The 19846-nt window shown below is 42.5% G+C and overlaps 1 protein-coding gene across 2 annotated transcripts in view; it reads right to left on the bottom strand.

The window, feature by feature from the left end:
• The window catches only part of Nek9 (NIMA related kinase 9), a 39109-nt gene extending 20223 nt beyond the window's left edge, over positions 1–18886 (bottom strand). Inside the window, exons 1-10 of one of the 2 annotated variants that reach the window (XM_057782509.1) lie at positions 18559–18886; positions 15956–16133; positions 13941–13996; positions 13338–13408; positions 12082–12187; positions 10898–11029; positions 8875–8985; positions 6344–6408; positions 2463–2513; positions 1275–1467 (exon numbers count right to left, since the gene is read on the bottom strand). In XM_057782509.1, the coding sequence (XP_057638492.1) occupies positions 1275–1467; positions 2463–2513; positions 6344–6408; positions 8875–8985; positions 10898–11029; positions 12082–12187; positions 13338–13408; positions 13941–13996; positions 15956–16133; positions 18559–18768 (1173 nt within the window). In that variant the 5' untranslated portion in view covers positions 18769–18886. Of the gene's footprint in view, positions 1–1274; positions 1468–2462; positions 2514–6343; positions 6409–8874; positions 8986–10897; positions 11030–12081; positions 12188–13337; positions 13409–13696; positions 13820–13940; positions 13997–15955; positions 16134–18558 lie in introns of those variants that run through there. The other variant, XM_057782510.1, reaches the window with a different exon arrangement.
• Between the last annotated feature and the right edge of the window lie 960 nt (positions 18887–19846).

Here is a 19846-nt window from a genome sequence, read left to right as displayed (position 1 = left end):
GTACAAACCCTTTAATAAATAGTTGTAAGGTATTACTTTCATTCCATTTCAGGCAGCTGCCTCAAGCTAATTCTTTAAGGGACAAGGTCATCCCTTGACAAGGCAAAATCACTTATTCTTTTAACATTTTACAATTACTCATAGTCTACTCTCACATAACGCACCTATGAAGAAAGTTGAAGCCACAGAAAAACAGAAGAGCTCCCTCAGAGAGGAAAACAGGATCAGGGCAGGGCTGGGGAGTAGCAAGTAGCCTGAAATGCACCTACAGAAGGCACAGCAATGAACTAGAAAGCCAAGAGCGGGGCTGGAGAGATGGCTCAGAGGTTAAGAGCACTGATTGTTCTTCCAGAGGTCCTGAGTTCAATTCCCAGCAACCACATAGTGGCTCACAACCATCTGCAATGAAATCTGATGCCCTCTTCTGGCCTGCAGGCACACATGCAGAAAGAACACTGTAAACAAAATAAATAAATAAATCTTAAAAAGAAAAGAAAGCCAAGAGCACAAGCTATTATGAAAGTCAAGTCAAAACAGAACCTCAAGGAGGGAACAGTCAATTGCACTAGGTGTTACAGAGAAGCCAACCAAGGTCAGGACGAAGGGTGTTTATTTTAGCAGTTTATAGATCATTTGGTAAGTGTGTAGCAAGGATGGAAGCTGTACTATAGGTGGGGAGAGTTGGAGATCTGGAAAAGGCAGAAAACACATTGGTGGTATATACCTAGAACCCTAGCATTTGGGAGGCTGCAAATTCTAGATCAGCCTTGGCTACAGAGTTAAGATTCTGTCTCAAAAAAAAAATGCAACAATAAACAACAACAAAAGCTGAAAGACAGAGCCCAAAGTCAGGACAACAAGGGGAAACTCTTGGCTATTTTCATTCATGATGAGGGACTGGGAGGTTTTCTGAGATGCCAAGTCCTTCCTTTGTTACAAAGCTATTTCACAGGTACTAGCTGCTCTAACCTCAGGATCACAGAACACGAGTACCTGACATAGCTGAAATCATCTAGTTGTCCGTGACAGACAGTCCAGTCTTCTGAACCCAAACCCAAGGTTCTCTCAATTTTCTTTTCCTCTCATCCATTTATCCAGAAACCATTACTAGGTGACCACTACGCCCTAGGAGTGGAGCTCCATGATAAACTGCACAGCCACAGCTGCTCTCACAGGGCTCATGTCCGATCGCCCGTCTCATTCCTACAGCACAAGGACAGCTAACAGACGCCTACAGTCCAGACGCAATGGGGCTTGTAGCCTACTCTACTTACCACCCAAGTGTAGAGTTCCTTCTCCACAGTGACCACAGCAAAGTGGGTGTTCCCTGCGCACACCTGTCGGGCACTACAGCCACTCTTGATGACATCCAATTTCTGGGGTGTAGATTTTCCACCACCCCAAACATAGACTTCACTGGTTCGTGATGTTACCACAGCAATGGGTGCTTCAGTCACAGTGCTTGACCTGCCAGCAAGTCCCAACAAAGGCATATTTAACATAAAAGTTGTTTCTAATCAGACTGGGGTGTAGCTCAGTGTTTGCATAGCAAGCATGAAACCCTGGTTTGATCTTTAGAGCAGTGAGGGATGTATGTTTCTTTTACAAAAGAAAAAAAAGACTATTCCCTTGGGAAAATGCCAATTTTGGCATGAGAAAGTATGTTCTTCCAACCTCTTTTCATAACAGGCCTCATCACAGCTCAGCCAGACCAGATTCCAGCCAGTCCCTAACAGCTCCATTTTTAAAACATTCATCATGGTACTAACATCCACTTTATTTTGAGGGGAAATTATGGCTTTCTTTTTCTCTTCAGAAAAGACTATCTGAGGGCCAGAGAGGGCGTAGTAACTAAGAGTACTAGTTGCTCTTCCAGAGGATCCAGGTTTGATTCTCAGCACTCAGTGACACCTCAAACTCCATTTCCAAGGGATCTGATACCTTGTGGCCTCTGTAGAGACCAGGCACACATGTACACAGACATACAAGTAGGCAAAACAGTCACACACATTAAAAAAGCATACAAAACAACAAAAACACTCAGTAGGGGCTGGAGAGATAGTTCAGCGGTGTGTAGAGCTCTTTCAGAGAACAGTTTCCAGCAACCATATCACGTGGCTCATAACTGTATGAAAGTCTAGCTCCAGGGGATTCAATGCACTGTTCTGGTCTTTGAAGGCACCTGCATGCACACAATGCAGACACAGACACAGATATAGGTGCGTGTTCTCTCTCTCTCTCTCTCTCTCTCTCTCTCTCTCTCTCTCTCTCTCTCTCTCTCTCTCATACACAAATAAATCTTAAAAAATAAAAGACAAGAAATGACTATCAGACATTTAAGTCTATGGTAGCTCCTAAATTGACACACAGATTTTGGGGATCAAATAATGCATAGGCTCAAATAAGCCTCCCATATCAGGAACTGAGGACACATAATACTCCCAGAGTCTCTTGAGCATTACCTTGGTCTCTTCGTAGGTGCATTAAGCAGAGTGACTTTTTCTTCCATCTCTCTAACAAAAGAAAAATTAAGTTATGTGAGTGAAATACTAGGCACATTGCAACCATGTTCCTTTAATACATTTCCTGGACTAAATCTTATAACCATATGCATGCATTGCACAACTGAGTTACACAGGCCTGACAGTGTATGTCTTGTTAAATACAAGGTGGCAGCTTTTGAGGTCTTTGCTTCATATGTATGAGAAATGGTCCAGACTGGAATAGGAGCCCTGACAGCCCCTCCATCTGGTCTGCCCACTGACTCACAAACACATCTCCAATCCTGGGCTTGTTATCTTTCTGCCAAGCCAGTTTTTCTTTCTGAGTTTGCTATTTTTATAACTGACAATCCTTCCTTCTCTTCTAATCAACTCTTGTCAACTCTGACTCTCCTCTCCCTTTCTTCACCATACCATTTCTGTAGTCTTCTTACACAGCACCTTTTAAAATTTCCTCTCCCTCCCTCTCTCCTCTCCCCTGACATAGGGTCTTCCTATATACTACAGACTGGCCTTGAACTTGTGATCTCCCAATGGATGTGGCCTTCCATTGCTATACAACATTATATTAAACTACTGTACCCTTTCTGCTACTCTTCCTGCCCAATCTCTCTACCTTGGTTCTGGGCAGCTTCGCTTCCCTTCTGACTCAAAAACACAGCAGCGCCTCCTGGCCAGCCTTGGTTGGGAGAATCCCAATCAGTCCTTACGTCCTAACCTAACCCAACAAGGGATACAAGTTCTACTGTCCAACTTCTTTAGGCACCCCTCTCATCACATAAACTGTCTTCTAATTCAAACACCCAATTCTTCTGTACTCTATTTCTTTTTAAGATTTATTCTATTTTTATTTGTGTGGGGGGACATATATGCACATGAATGCAGAAGCTAGCAGAGGCCAGAGGAGTCAGATTACCCGGAACTGGAGTTACAAGTGGCCGTGAGCTGTCTCAAGTGAGTGCTGGAATTGAACTCAGATCCTCTGCAAAAGCAGCAAATGCTTAACCCCGAAACCATCTTTCCAGCCTGTGCACTGTCTTGTGAACTAAGTTTGACCTTCAAGAGTCCCCACCATTTTTCTCTTTACTCACAACCTGTATTCCAGCCAGGCTCACCATTCTACACAAATTTATGTGTAGAATTCTTGGGCATCAATAACTTTTGAAAGCTCTTCAGAGAACTTGGCCAGGTCTAGAATCACTAATCTAGCCAAATAAAATTTGTGTCCCCAGAGTATTTTACACAACTTACTGTATTTATACTTTTCATTCTATTTTTTCTCTGCCTAGAATACGGAATCTTATATTTTACAAAGCACAAAATAAAATATTTAATTAAAAATTAATTGAAAAATTTCAATTAAGAAATAAAAGCCATGATTTTATTGTTGAAAAAAAGCTATATATAAATTTAAACATGCTTAATGAATTGCAAATGATAATAGTGCCTGAATATGCACAGAACAAAAATGGAAACATATAGGCTGTATAACACATAATCCTAGATATTGAAATACTGATTATAAAACAACAAGGTTCAGGAAACACTGGGGAAGAGGGAGCTGAGAGAATTTAAGAGCTAGATGATGGGAAGAAAGCTATGAAAGGCTGTCTTTTGACATGGCATGGCTGTTGTTCAAATGAGCTCACTGAAGTTAGAGCTACCTGTGCAGATCTGATCAAAAGGACCAGCTAATGTCCCCTAAGCAAGAGTATCTAAGATTCAATAGTTTTTTTTTTTTTTTTTTAAGTGAGATGGTATGAAGGTGGGAGGGGGAAATTCTGGGAGCCTCTGGGGATGTGAAAGGGAGGAGTTGATGGTAGATATGATCAAGATATATCGCATACATGTATTAAACTGCACAAGAATAAATAAAAGGGCTGAAGAGATGGTTCAGTGTTTAAAAGCACTGCCTGCTCTTCCAAAGGTTCTGAGTTCAATTCCCAGCAACCACATGGTGGTTCACAAACACCTGAAATGAGATCTGGTGCCCTCTTCTGGCCTGTAGGCATACATGCAGGCAGACCACTGTATACTTAATAAATAAATAAATAAATAAATAAATAAATCTTTAAAAAAAAAGAATAAATAAAAGATATCCTAAAAAACAAATAAAACAAAGGGACTGGAGAGATGGCTCAGTGGTGAAGAGCACTGGCTTCCCTGACAGGAACCAGGGCTTTGATCCTGTCTCCCTATAGCAGCTCACGGTGGACTGCAGCTCCAGTCCAAGGCCATCTTTGGCCCTCTTTTGTTCTCTTTGACACCAGGTATGTATGTGGTGCAAACATACATGCAATTAGACACACAAAAAATAAAAATAAATAAATCTTAAAAAACAAAACAACTAGGGGGCTGGAGAGATGGCTCAGCGGTTAAGAGCATTGCCTGCTCTTCCAAAGGTCCTGAGTTCAATTCCCAGCAACCACATGGTGGCTCACAACCATCTGTAAAGAGGTCTGGTGCCCTCTTCTGGCCTTCAGGCATACATGGAGGCAGAATATTGTATACATAATAAATAAATAAATACTTTAAAAAAAAAAAAAAACAAACAAACAAAAAAAAAAACAACTAAAAACCAGGAAAAAAATAATTATGGAACAAAAATTTCATTGTACCCTAAACTATAGAAGGATTAGAAGGCTGGGCCATGGTGGTGCACGACTTTAATCCCAGCACTCAGGACGCAGAGGCAGGCAATCTCTGTGAGTTCAAGGCCAGCTTGGTCTACAAGAGCTAGTTCCAGGACAGGCTCCAAAGTGACAGAGAAACCCTGTCTCAAAAAAACCAAAAAAAAAAAAAAAAAAAAAGGATTAAAAGAAAATACAGGAAAAAGAAGTTCAGAACATAGACAAGAACAAGACAAAGCAGAGGCAATAAGAGCAAAACTGAAACATGGGATACATCAAATTAAGAAGCTTCTATACAGCAAAGGAAACAACATAGTGAAGAAAGAGCCTATAGGGTAGGAGAAAAACTGACAAGTTTCATCTGATAAGGGGCTAATTTCTTGAACACATGAAGAACTTGAATATTCAATTAAGAAAATAACCCTAACCTCATTTTTTTGTTTGTTTGTAAACAAGGTTTCTCTGGCTGTCCTGGAACTCGCTCTGTAGACCTGGCTGGCTCGAACTCACAGAGATCCTCCTGCTCTGCCTCCTGAGTGCTGGGATAACCTCATTTTTAAAATAGTAATTTGAATAGACACCTTTAAACATAAAAAAGGAAACAAAATGACATGTATATAAGAAAAATTCAATATCACCATCACCAAGACAGCAAACCAAAACCTGGGGAGATTTTCTTGCCCCAATCAAAAGAGCTAAAAAGTAACATAACTGGCAAGAATGTGGTGAGACAGGACTTATACACTGTTGGAGATAATACTAATTAGTATGCTGTAGTATGGAGGTAATACAAATGAGTATGCTGTAGTATGGAGGTAATACAAATTAGTATGCTATAGTATGGAGGTTCTTCAAAAAACTAAAAATCGGCTGATGCCTATAATCTCAGAGCATGGGAAGCTGAGGCAGGAGGATGGCATGTTTAATGTCAGCCTGGGTTACAGAGCAAGGTCCTGTCTCCAAACAGAAAAACCCCTACCCTAAGCACCTAAATGCAAATCTTAGGCTACTAATGCCTCAACTGTAGAATAAAAGATATGAAGGGACAGAGAGCTCTTGGTTACATCAGGACAATTCCAGAGTAAATAGTTAAAGAGGTAAAAGTGAGGAGGTACCCTTAAGCAATGAGAGCAGGGTGCTGGGGAAGGAAAGAGCACCCTTCCTCGTGTACTGTCAACCATCTCTGGATGAAGTGATTTCTTTGTAGATTACCTCCTGCGTTTCCTGAGAAGGGGGAGATCCAGAAGTTCATCTGCAGTGGGTCTCTGCTCAGGATCCTAAACAGTAAAAAGGTTAGCTTTCTTTACAGTGAACGGACAGTATGGAACCTAATGAAGAAGTTTACTTTTGTAGATAAGTTAGCTAAAGAACAATATGTACATACTTTCATCTTTAAAATTATAATTTCCAAGAACGAGAGGCCCAAATGCCTGTTAATATATCCTGTCTCCTAGACACAATAGGGAAAATGCACCCATGAATTCTCAATAATACGGTTGCTGAGCAAGACCAGCATAGTGACTCCATCAGTTAATACGTCAACAAGGACGGGAACGTCCGCATGGTCCCAGCTCTCCATCAAGAGCTACCAGTAGTCAATGCTGCTGAACAAGGAACAATGAGTTCTCCACAAACAAGTTCCTTCATAGGTTGTTCAAACCCAAGTGGTCAGCCCTAGACACATGTACGTACAAGACAAGAGTGTTGGATCCTCTGGAATAGGAGTAACACATAGTTGTGAGCCACCATGTGGTGCTTGCCTTGCAATTGAACCTGTGACCTTTGGAAGAGCACCCAGTACTCGGACCTGCTGAGCCATCCCTCCAGCCCAATAATGCTAACTTTATGACCAATGCAAGTTATCCTTCTCTCCCTAGACTCTGGACTCCATAAGTTATAGACACGTGTACATATATATGCATGAACATATTTACATATGTCAATAATAAAGAAGAAATCAAGAATTTGGGAGGAGGGACATGGGAGGAATTAGAGGGGGAGAGTGGGGCAGGGGTGATGTAGCATCCATATATGAAGTTCTCAAAAAAAGGGCCTAGAGAGATGGTTCAACAGTTAAGAACACTTGACTACTCTTCCAGAGGCTCTTGAGTTCAATTCCCAGCAACTACATAGTGGCTTACAACCATCTGTAATGGGATCTGATTCCCAATTCTGGTGTGCATGAAGACAGAACACTCATATATGTAAAATATATGAATAAATAAATTTTTTTTTTTTTTTAATATTTATTTATTATGTATACAATGTTCTGTGTGTATGACTGCAGGCCAGAAGAGGGCACCAGACCCCATCACAGATGGTTGTGAGCCACCATGTGGTTGCTGGGAATTGAACTCAGGACCTTTGGAAGAGCAGGCAATGCTCTCAACCTCTGAGCTATCTCTCCAGCCCATGAATAAATAAAATTTTAAAACAACAAGAAGACTATAATAAAAAAATATAGTTTCTTGCCAGGTGTGGGGGAGCACACTTTTAATTCCAGCACTCACGATGTGGAGGCAGGTAAATCTTTGTGATTCAGCCTGGTCTGCAATGCAAGTCCCTGGCCAGTCATAATCAGACTTTGTTTCACAAAAATGACTTTATTCTTATGTCACATTCTCATGTTTAATGCTTATCAATCATCTTGCTATGACAAACCCTGCTATGATGAGGATTTGTATAATGTGCCCTCCTCATCTACTCAGTTAAGACAGCAACTTTCAAAGCCTAACACATAAGCACTGAGTCGCCTCGGGTACTTGTAAAGAGAGATTTCCGGGCTTTATTCTGAGGCTCTGCGGTCTGAGGTAAGACCCAGGAATCTTCTTTTTCTATATAAAACTCTCCAACTGGATGATTCTGCTGCTGGTGGCTTTCTGGCCATACCATCAGTAACACTAGAACTCAATACACAGTAAAGGAACTTTAAAATGGCTATATATATTCTTTATGTTCCGAATTTAAAATAGTACCTGACTGTAGGTTGTTTTTTGTTTGTTTGTTTATTGTGAGACAGGTTTCCTGGCTGTCCTGGAATTTTCTCTGTAGACCAGGCTGGCCTTGAACTCACAGAGATCCCCCTGCCTCTGCCTCCCGAATGATGGGATTAAAGGTGTGCGCCACCACAGCCCAGCATTTGTAGTTTTATAAAATCAAACTAATCTTCCTACAAGGTGTGATGGTGTATAGAGTTTCAGCACTCGGGAGGCTGAGACTGGGGGATCACAGCAAGCTCCAGGCCAGCCTGAGATAGGTAACGGCACCTTGTTTAAAACAAAAAACAAAACTGGACCATAAAAAATGGAACACAATCTAGATGTTAAAATCATCTTACAATTACATATTTCCAAAATAGAAAAAAGTAAAGGCTGAAGAGACTTCTTATCTGTTAAGAGCATTGGCTGCTCTTCCAGAGGACCTGGGTTCAATTCCCAGAAACCATATGGTAGTTCACAACTATAATTTCAGATCTGTAACTTCAGATCCAGAGGATCAGACGCTGCCACACAAACATGTGCAAGCAAAACACCAATACACATAAAATAAAAATATTTAAAAAACTTTTAAAAAGTAGAATGAAGTAAGGCTTTGTTTGCTAAAGCACACAGATACCATGAATTACCAATGCTTATCCTGAGACAAGTCTGAGGAGGGAGATGTGGTTTTGTGTGTTTCATACCTACGTCATACCGCAAACATGGCAGCTACATGAAATAAATGAATAACTACATTAAGCCTACCTGGTCAAGGCAAGCGTGGACCAACTGGATCAGTTCCAAAGAATACTGACTAGAGTCAACTTCCATGGCCCGGATCCCCTGCACAATCTTCACACATAGGTTGAGTGGGTTCTAGAAGAAAAGGACGACCACATTGCTCCTAGTTATGTAAAGATAGCATTATTGAGGTCTGAAGAATGGCTCAGCAGTTAAGGGGACTGGGTATTCTTCCGAAGAACTCAGGTTCAATCCCCAGCACCCACATGATGGCTCACAACTATGTGCTACTGCTATTCCAGAATATCCAACACTCTCTTCTAACTTCTGCAGACACCAGGAACTCAAGTGGTGTACAGATATACATGCAGGCAAAATACTCATATGAACAAAATAACTAAAAATTTTAAAAAGGAAAACAAAAAGCATTCTACCAAGCAGGTGCCTAGAGGTATCTGTGACTCTCCAGGGAAGCGGCAACAGTTCTCTATGAGCTGATTCCATCTTAGAACTATTAGGATGTGTCGGGAAGAAGGGGAGATGTGTTGCTGCTATTGGATAGAATGAATCAAACTCTAGCACAGATACCAAAACCAGGACTGTGTAGTGAACAGTATATTTTCTCAGACTACAATCTCATCCTTCAGCTGAATCTCAAGATAAAGGGAAACAACCAGGTGTAGGAGCACAGGGAGGCAGAGACAAGAGGATGAAGGTCATCCCTGGATAGACAGTGAGGCCAGTGTGCTCTACAGGAGACCTTGTGCCCCACCACGCACAAAAAGAAGCATGATTAAGCATGCTTCTTGGTTTCCTTAATTCCCTTGCTAACTAAACTGCCTCCAGTAAAACATTCACAAAGTATCTTAAGATACAGTAGTTAACACAGTGTAACAGAGCCTGACTGAGGAACTACTACAAACCAGACAAGCATATTACACACATCGTTTTTATCTTTAAAAATATAATGTAAGGAAACTATTAGATCATTGACTTGTACACAAGAAAAATGGAGCTCAGAAATATAAAATAATTGTCCAAAATCACAGATAGTAAAAAGCAAGGCACCATGCCATCCAAAGTCTGTGCATTCCATAAGTTGTTTCTCTTCCACTCTACTATTGGGAGAATTAGAGGACATACCAATTGGGATAAGAAACGGGTCTCAAAATAGACCAGTGAATCTGCTTTACCTCATGTACCAGTGAATCTGCTTTACCTCATGTTTGTTTTTCTCCATATTCGATATCAGAAAATCTCCATGGGGAGATACACATCATTTCCATGTTATAGTGGTGAAACAGGAACACAGAAATGATTTGTCTACATTCTCACACCTGGTTGTAGCAAAGTGGGTAATCAGAATCCTCTTCAGCTACTCCAAAGTGAGGTCCATGGAGTAGAGCCAACAGTGGCATCTGGGAGCTGGTGAGAAGCACAGACTTTTGCCCATCCCACCCCTACCTGGTCAAACAGAATCTACATTGTAATAAGATGTCCAGATGATTCCAAATGTGTATTAAAGTTTGAGAAACAGGTTTTTTGTTTGTTTTTACATTAGGGTTTAAAGAAGAGAAAAGAAAAAAAGATTAAAGAGATTTGCTGTCCACAGAAACAAAGGTGATCTCTATTTAGAGAGTGTGTGATGTTTCAAAATACTCTGGTAAGTGTTATACATTATATGTTTTAGCTTGAAAACAAGACAAAACTGATGTAACTAAAGTATAAGAAATGGAACAGTTTTCCAAACTGTAGAGTCACACAGGTGACTCTAAGAGACTATTTTAAAATTACAGTCAACAAATTCAAGTTCAGTGTTCCAACTGCTTGCTTATGGTCAACTCAACAGATGAAATCAGGCTGGAGATAAACCTGGGCTATAGCATTTTAATTACAGACCATAACCCAGAATGTAACTACATGCTTTTTTGTTTGTTTGTTTTACTACAGGTGATTTCTGTTCAGGAAATCAGAAATTCAGGGATAAAGTTGATTCACTTCAACATGTATCACATTGCAAAGACATATGGGGCAATATCCAACTTACTGTGGCATCAAATGTTCTTTTTAGAGTAAGTAGTTCAAAAATGACACAGCCAACTGCCCAGATATCAGACTTGAAATTGTACTTTACTCCTTGGCAGAGCTCTGGAGACATGTAATATGGAGTACCCACAAGCTAAACAACAAAAACAAGAAATACAGAATTATCTTTTCTTCTCGGGTAACCATATAAACACTTCAATAGCTAAATTGCAGGAATTAGCAATAACAATCACAAAATGTCCATTAGTCAGTTGCAAAAAGGTTTTCATGATATGATGCCAACCCAAGGAGAAATACTGGGAATTGAGCTCAGTGGGTCAGTGGCTAGAGGAGCAGTCCAGCAGAGCAGGAGAAACAGTATTCATAGCAACTCCTGAGTCACTTACCAAAGGGCAATTTTTGGTAACCCACTATGGAGAGCTTGGAAGACTAAAGCTCAGTGGTTCAAAGCTCACACAGGAGGCTGGCCTCGAACTCACAAAGACCCGCCTACCTCTGAATGTGTGCCACCACTGCCCGGCCCTAATGATCTTTGTTAATTAGGTAGGATGGCTCAGCTGCTAATGGGACTTGGTGCCAAACCTGACGTCTGAGTTTGATCTTCAGGATCCACATGGTAGAAGGAGTGAAGTGACTTCCATGGGTTTTCCTACAAGCTCCATATGCACCTATGCATGCATGCACATATGCATGTATACTCACACAAAACAAAATATAACAAAGAACATATTAAGGGGGCTATAGAGATGGCTCTGTGGTTAAGAGTACTTATAGCTCTTGAAGAGAACCCAGGTGTGGTTCCCAGCATCCACATTAGGTGGCTCATAACTGCCTATAACTCCAATACCCTCTCTGATCTCTGTGGGCACCTACACTCATGTGGTGTATATAAACTCATGCAGGCACACGCGCACACACACACACACACACACACACACACACACTTTAAAAAACTTCAAGGGCTGGAGAGATGGCTCAGAGGTTAAGAGCATTGCCTGCTCTTCCAAAGGTCCTGAGTTCAATTCCCAGCAACCATATGGTGGCTCACAACCATCTGTAATGAGATCTGGTGCCCTCTTCTGGCCTTCAGACATACACACAGACAGAATATTGTATACATAATAAATAAATAAATATATAAAAAAAAAACCTTCAAAAAAAGTTCAAGATAAAGGCAATACTCACTGTCTCAGCCATGGAATACTCAGAATTAAGTTTCTTTGCTAGGCCATAGTCTCCAAGCTTTATCAGGTTTGCCTTGGTCAGAAAAATATTTAATGTCTTTATATCTCTAAAAAAGAAGGTGTCATGTATTAAATCCCTGTGACAATGACCTAACCTCCCCCCTTCCCCTTTCCTGGGATCCGTACAGAATAAAAGTGAGTGCTACCACCACTTGGGCTTCTATTACAAGGTTTTAATGCCTCCTGCAGCAGTCAGCACCAGTTTACTATTGAAGAAGGGCTTAGGAAGTAAAGGCAGAGCATGACTTCACAGCAACCGAGAGTCTCACAGACCAGTGAGGCCACCGAGAGAAGAGTCAGATAATGTAACAGTGCTCCAGACAACCATACTCTTATGATATGCACTGCCTTCTCAGCTACTAGCTAGGCCTTGAACAGGCCTAGACCTTAACAGACAGATGGTGCCAAAGTTTCAAATAATCTGTTAAGGCACAAGAGACTGCATGCCTCAGAAACAATATCCTAGGCTGTTTCAGTCATCTAAATAAGCTACTGGCCACTTTTCTAAAAATGAACCGATAATATAACACAGTCTCTATATGGCTCACTCTCTGGCTTCTTTTATTGCAAAATGTAAGTAAGTTGGAATAATATAGTTAAAAAGCGATAACCATGCAATGTAGGCACTTTGTATCTTCAAAGAAATACAGTCTAACTAAATGGACTAACTACTAAAAGAAACTCTGGCATGTTATAATCAATTGTAAGCAAGAATACAATAATGTGGAAATGTTCTTATAAGGGCTTTCTTCTATTGGAAGAACCGAATGGTAACCTTTTCTCCCCAAAGTTTCATCAAGTAAAGACTTGGCCAAATCATACGAAATGAACAGGCTTTTACTTAAATTGAAATAAAATTACAGTAGAAACAAAATTGCCAACTACTCTACCTCAGAGAAAACATTCACGGTGAATTCCCTTTCCAGCACTTTGTGGCTTTAGAGATAGATCAGTGAACTCAACTCTAGAGTACAATCAAAGAATGAGTAAGAGCTCAGCGACTTAGCAGCTGAGACTCTTCTCAGATCACAAACCTGTCTACCCTCAGAGACTGAAGACAACATCCCTCTTTATCCACTTTTTCCCCCTAATTTACAGTGGAGAAACCTTGACAAGAGTATGACAATGGGAGGTCATTCTGGTAGAGAATGGGAGGTTGTGGAGATTCCAATCCACAAGTTTCTTTGCAGTCATTACCTATGGAGGATCCCAGCTTTATGGATACAGCTCACTGCTGACACAATCTGAAAAAGGTACCACACCACCATCTGCAGATTCAAAGTCACATTTGGATTAGAAACAAAAACTCCATTTAAATAAAGACACACACACACACACACACACACACACACCAAAAGAAGTGCAACCAGAGGTTACAACTCAACATGACTTGACAGCCCTTGCTGGTAGGTTGAGTAGGCAAAGAAAAGTAGTAAGGGTGAAAAGAAAATGCAGGTCATTTAAAATAGTTCCAAGGTCATGACATACAGGATGGTAAAGCAGACTTGTGGAAAGAACCCCAGGAAGAATGCAAAGGTACAGAAAACTGGGCATACCAGTATGCAGTAATAGAACCAGGAAAGAAAGCCCATAGTGAATCATGGTGTGGAGGTAAAGCGTTAGGAAGCAGCTATAGACAGCTTCCTTGTTAGAGGTTTCCTTTCTCATGAATATCACTCAGAGCCTGGAAGGAGTCTGAACAAAAGGAGAAAAACACTCTTCATTGTTGAAGGAGTAAATGCAGAACCAGAATGCAAGAATTAAACATAATCCTAGCCTCCTCCCACACAGATAAATTACCTCTTCCTCGAACAACTTGTCCCTCTGACGAAGGATCTTGTCATACAGGCTCCCTCCTGCAATGAGCAAGAAACAGGCTGGGGGTTCAGTGCTGATTAAGCGTGGACCCTGTGTTAACCGGGGTTCTAACAAGTGACATCAGGAAATGAAGGGTACTGCTTCCTTTCCAAAGGAAATTATTTCTCCCTTCTTGGTCTTTTACATAGGTACAAAATTCTTCCAATCTCCGAGTCAGAAATATTTGTCCAAAGTCTCCTCCCCAACACAAGAGGCTCAATACGAGACAGGGAACGATCAGCTTTAGAAAACCTTAAGACCACTCATGTGCCTCTAGGGGAAAGCTTCAAAGCCGGAGCATTTTTACGCTAGACTCCCTAGAAGCGCTCTGCACTCTCGGCAGCATGACTGCTAGGACCTGTGGGTTACACCTCTGACTCACAGATTTAAAGATATAGTGTTTATCAACAATTCCTGCTTTGCACGGAGAGGGTTCCTAAAATTTAGGGTCTACCCCAGATCATTTTAAGTTATTTATTATTCCTTTCAAGTTTTTACTTTTTCCTGTGGAAGGAGTATAAACTACATCTTAATTCCTACCCACAGCTCCAGTTTATGATTAAAGTTTTACAGTTCTCCTCCCCTGCAATTCAGTAATGGAGAGAAAAAATAAGAAAGAAAATCATTTTTTCTAGTTCCCCTTAACCACAAAGGAAGTGAATTATGTAAGGTTTGTGCTCTTTCAAAAACTACTTGTACATTTAGGGCTGTTCAGAGCCAGTAACAGTGCAGGTAAATATGCTGGTGCCTCCTCACTGTGCAGCTCAGAAAAGGGCTCTGGGGACTCTTATGTATAGTAAGGTCTGTATCAAACACTTGCTACGTACAAGAACTCAATAAATCTTTAGAATCAACAAACTCATTTAAGATGAGGAAACAATGTTGTTATTTTGCTTAAGGTGAAAGAGCAATGGAACTTGGGAAATGAGGTCAGTAGGTATTTTTTTTTTAAGATTTATTTTACAGTGTTCTGCCTGCATGTAGCCCTACACACGAGAAGAGGGCATCAGATCTCAATATACTGGTTGTGAGCCATCATGTGGTTGCTGGAATTGAACACAGGACCTCTGGATGAGGCCCATCTCTCCAGCCCCAGTATTTTGTTTCTAAACAACTAGACAGAGTTGCTATCTATAAGAAAATTCATCAAAGAACTCAGAAACCAGAAAAATAAGGCCACATCATGCTATTGTTCTCACTTGTTTATGATCTTTAGACCACTTATCAGTAGGACAGCATTAACTGAAGCTAATGTAAACAAATATCCCATAAGATTTCATTAAACACGCCGGGCGGTGGTGGCGCACGCCTTTAATCCCAGCACTCGGGAGGCAGAGGCAGGCGGATCTCTGTGAGTTCGAGACCAGCCTGGTCTACAAGAGCTAGTTCCAGGACAGGCTCCAAAACCACAGAGAAACCCTGTCTCGAAAAACCAAAAAAAAAAAAAAAAAAAAAAAAAAGATTTCATTAAACACTACACTGTTTGGTCTAGTCTACACTATGTCTAAAATGATGAGCTAATGCCATTCCATGAGGAAAAATCTTGAAAAATTTATACAAAATACAACTGAAAATAATTTAAAGAGCCAGGAGTGGTGGCTTAAAATCTCAGCGCTGGGGAGGCAGAAACAGGAGGACTGCCACCAGTTCTATGCCAGTCTGGGCTAGATATTGAGTTCTTTACCAGCCTGAGATACAGCGAGACTCACAAAACCAAACAAAAACAACTAAAAACCCAGAAAGAACCTGTCCTTCCCCAACAAAACTCAGTAAGAATAATTTGAAGATGGCCAGAAATGGACCCACAAGAAAGTGACGATGGAAGGGAACTCGCCCCATATTCTGAACATCACCTCAAACGCTCCAAGACCTCAACCCTTCCTACTCCGGAGTCCACTCACAGTCTATCACTGTCCGTCTTTGCTTACGCTCCTCTCCCTCACTACAATCGGCCTTACCATTACAGTACTCCAGCTCAATCAGCAGGGTGGTGTTGTCCATGAAGTGGTTGTAGTAGGCAATGATGTTGTCATGCTGCAGCAGCGCCAGAATAACAATCTCATTCAAGGCATCGCGACGCTCCTTTTCAGAAAGTCGAGTCAGATCGACTTCCTTCCACACCACCAGTGAGTCATCCTACAACACAGTAGCAGGAGCATTGTGTTTTCTTCTTGCCTGGTAGAGCACGGATCCATACCCAACCTGTGAGCCTAGAAAGAAAACCTCCTAGAGGGGCAAAGAACGACTCTTTACTTTTTCCTTTCAATAGACTTTAAAGGTTCTGCACACAATTATTATAATTTGCTGAAGAACTAGGGGAAGTAAAGCATTAACGTATAATTTTCCGGCCTAGAGAGATGGCTTAGTGTTTAAGTGGGTGTTTTGCTTTTGCAGAGGACCAGAGTTTGATTGCGGTGTCAACCTTGGGCAGCTCGCAAGTGCCTAAAACTTTAGATCTTGGGAGGACCAAGGTGGGATCCAATGTCCCTGACCTCTGAGGGAACCTACACTCACTTGCATATACCCATGTAATGACAGTGAACTAAAAATAAAACTAAACCTTAAAAAAAAGAAAGCTACTCTGAGGGCTGGCAAGATGGTTCAGTGGGTAAAGTGCTACTGCCAAACCTAATGACTTGAAGTCAAGGCCCAGAGCCTGCATGGTGGAGGAACTGACACCCACAAGTTGTCCTCTGACCCCTCCACACACATAATAATAAATGTACAAAATAAACAAATGTAGAAAAAAATGAAACCATTACTTTTGTTGCTACCCATAATTTGCACAGTATCAGTTCAGGTAGCAGTCTTAGAGGAGAGCAGAGCTAAGGACTCTACTGAGGGATGCTGCTGGTCCCTAGTCATAAAGGGCTGTGGTAGTGCGAGAGTGCAGGGGAGAGAACACACGGCAGCCTCTACAGCTGACAATGGGGCCTGATTCCAGACATTTAAACTTCATAATTTTTATTTATTCTTCCAGGATCAGAACGTCCTAGTCTTATTCTTTTTTTAATCCTCATAATCTGCAGTTACTTCCATGCAAAATGCCCTAACTTGATTTTGGGACACTTCTAATTCTTTAGATATGTTTCCTATCCTACCAGCACCATCACCGACATTAGCATTCCTGTCGACTGCTTCTGCAAGGCCTTTAAAACTCTCTTCTGGAAAACTCTGGCCCTTTTATCATACATGTAAGTGAGCCATTCTCTTATTTCGGCACCTGTGCACTCAGAGTCCCCCACTCTTCTTCCTGACATATATCCGCGCCTGAAACCCTGCTTACTAACAAGGCTGACTGGCCTTCTCACCAAACTCTAAGGGATGCTTCCAATAAGCTTTGTAAATCCAGATCTAAGAAACAGTGGATGATACAGATAATGCCAACAGTTCTGAGAAGAGTGATATAGGAACTCAAGGCTAGTATGCGAGTCCGACACGCCAACAAAGGAAAGAAACGTTGAGACTGGAGCTATTGTCTAAGATTTATTCTAAACCTTGAATGAGTAAGCCACTTAAATACACTAGCTTCAATGCTAGAAAACAGCGCGGATACTCATTTTGAGCACAAGTAAGAAGACAGACTACTACTGATGACATTATTCTACCACTGTTAGAATGACGTCCGCTGGGGGCTGGAGGTGTGGTTCGGTGGTAGAATGCCTTCCTTAGTTAGCATTGGCAGAGCCTGTTTCATCCTCAGCCCCAAAAAAATGCTGGCTGGAGCAGACGCTAGAATTGCAGGTGGATGAATCACCTTCTGCAAGCTCAGCAAGTTCTCATTAAATGTTTACCCTAAAGCTAGAGCTTTAAGGCTGGCGTGATTAAGCCCAATGCATGGTGAGTTTTGGGGAGCAGAACCATCACTACAGGGTTTTAAATCCGTGCATATTCTTAATTTGAGAGTCAGTGATCCCTGGGTCTCTCCAAAGTGAACTTTGCAAGGTGGGAAAGATGGCTTGGCTTTCCCGGGTTCTCAAAGAAAGGGGTCCGTATCCCTCCTATAGTTAAGAACTAGCTACAGCAATAAAGTATTTCCCTTACACAAGCACTGAAGGATTAGCAAGGAGGAAAAAAAAAAGACACGATGATCTTCCTGGTGATTTAGAAAATTCTCCAACTGGATGATCACTTATGAACTTGAAAATAACGACACTACGAGCAGAGTTGATGTCAGTGGGGTATTCAGAAGTATACACCAACTCCCCATCCCGACCTTGAACAGCTGGATGACTGTTCACAATGTGCAAAGCACCTCCGTTTGGATCTCAAAATAACCTTTAAAAAAGTAAAGATAACTTTCTTTAGGGTCCAGTTACAAACGGGAAAACGAAAATTCAAAAGACTGCTCAGTGACTCGCTCGGTTCGCCCGGTGAAATAAGTGACAGTGACGGAGGTGATCAAAGCAACTTCCTAGTGCGGGTGAACCGAAAGCGCGGTGGAGCCCCCTGAGGTATAAACCCAGAGGATGCCTGAACAGAGGGCAAGCGGGACTGGCAAGCGGGGCAGGGAAGGAGGGTGCGGGGCGGCCCGGCGGTGGCCGGAGCCGAGGGCCGCTACCTCGGTGCGGCGGTACAGCGTGGCCTCCCCGAAGGCGCCGCGGCCCAGGACGCGGATGGGGATGTAGTGCAGCTCTTCCTGCTCCGCCGCGCCGCCGGCTCGCGGCCCCGGGCTGGCGCTGGGCCCCGAGTCCCCGCCACCCCCGGACTCGCTTCCAAAGTCCGAGTTGATGGAATCGCAGTGTCGCTCGTACTCGCCCAGCACCGACATGGCAGAGACCCGCGGATCCACGGTGGGCAGCGCCGGCCGCGCACCGCCTCACTCGCCTCAGAAGCCCGCCAGCGGCTTAGGCGGCCCCGCGGCCCAGTGAGCTTCCATGGTGGCTCCTGCCCCCTGACCCGGAAGCGGTTCTCGGAGTTTCCGGCTCGCTGAGCTTTTCTTCCGCCTTCGCGTGCCCACTTGTTGCCGAAGAGTCCCGCGTACCTTGAGCGACGCCGGGTTTGGCCTCTGTGGGAGTCGTGAGAGCCGAAGGGCTACCCCATGGTGTCTCCGGGCCTACAGACCCCTTCCCTACACCCCCCACCGGCTCCCCGAGCTGCATCAGACTTCCGCGGTGGTCCACTCTTCTCTCGAGCTGTGATTGGGGTGGCAGTCACTTGAATCGTTTGAAGAGACACTATAGTAAGATAACTGTAGCAAACTGAAATACTTCTGAGTTCGCACTCAGCAGGTCCAGCTCATTCCCCTATGACCACCATAGGTCCTCTTTTCACAACTCCTCAAATAACTTGTTCTGTTTTTGGAGGTAGGGATTCTCTGTGTAGCCAGGGCTGACCTGGAACTCACTCTGTAGACCAGGCTGGGCTTGAACCCAGAGATCCACCTGCCTGGCCTCCTAGTGCTGGGCTTAAAAGTGTGCGCCACCACCTCCCGGCATAACTAAAATCTCTTAACTCTGCTTACTCTGTTCTGTCCTCACTTCTCATCTCCCACATTCAACATAACCAGATGCGGTTTTGCAGATCTTCGACAGTCTGATCTCATGAAAGATTCCTGAAGCACTCGGGCCAGACATCCCCCCCCCCCGTACTGGAGAACAGAGACGGATGTTCCCTACCCACAAGTTGTCAGGGAACTGCGATGCAGTCAATAGTGTCATTATAATGTTTCCTTAAGCAACTTCATAACTACTATGAACTTTAATTTTTTTTTAAGCCTATAAAGTGGCAAGACTATTACCTACACCACAGAGTTGCCTGAGAAGACACTATGCTAAAAGTTTTTTTTTCCCCCTCAACCTCACAGTACCATAGAACAAGGTGTATGTGTTTGTCAGGGGCGGGTGTGT

Source organism: Chionomys nivalis, chromosome 10, assembly GCF_950005125.1.
Source record: "Chionomys nivalis chromosome 10, mChiNiv1.1, whole genome shotgun sequence".
Lineage (NCBI taxonomy): Eukaryota > Metazoa > Chordata > Mammalia > Rodentia > Cricetidae > Chionomys > Chionomys nivalis.
This window is presented reverse-complemented; position numbering and strand designations above follow the sequence as displayed.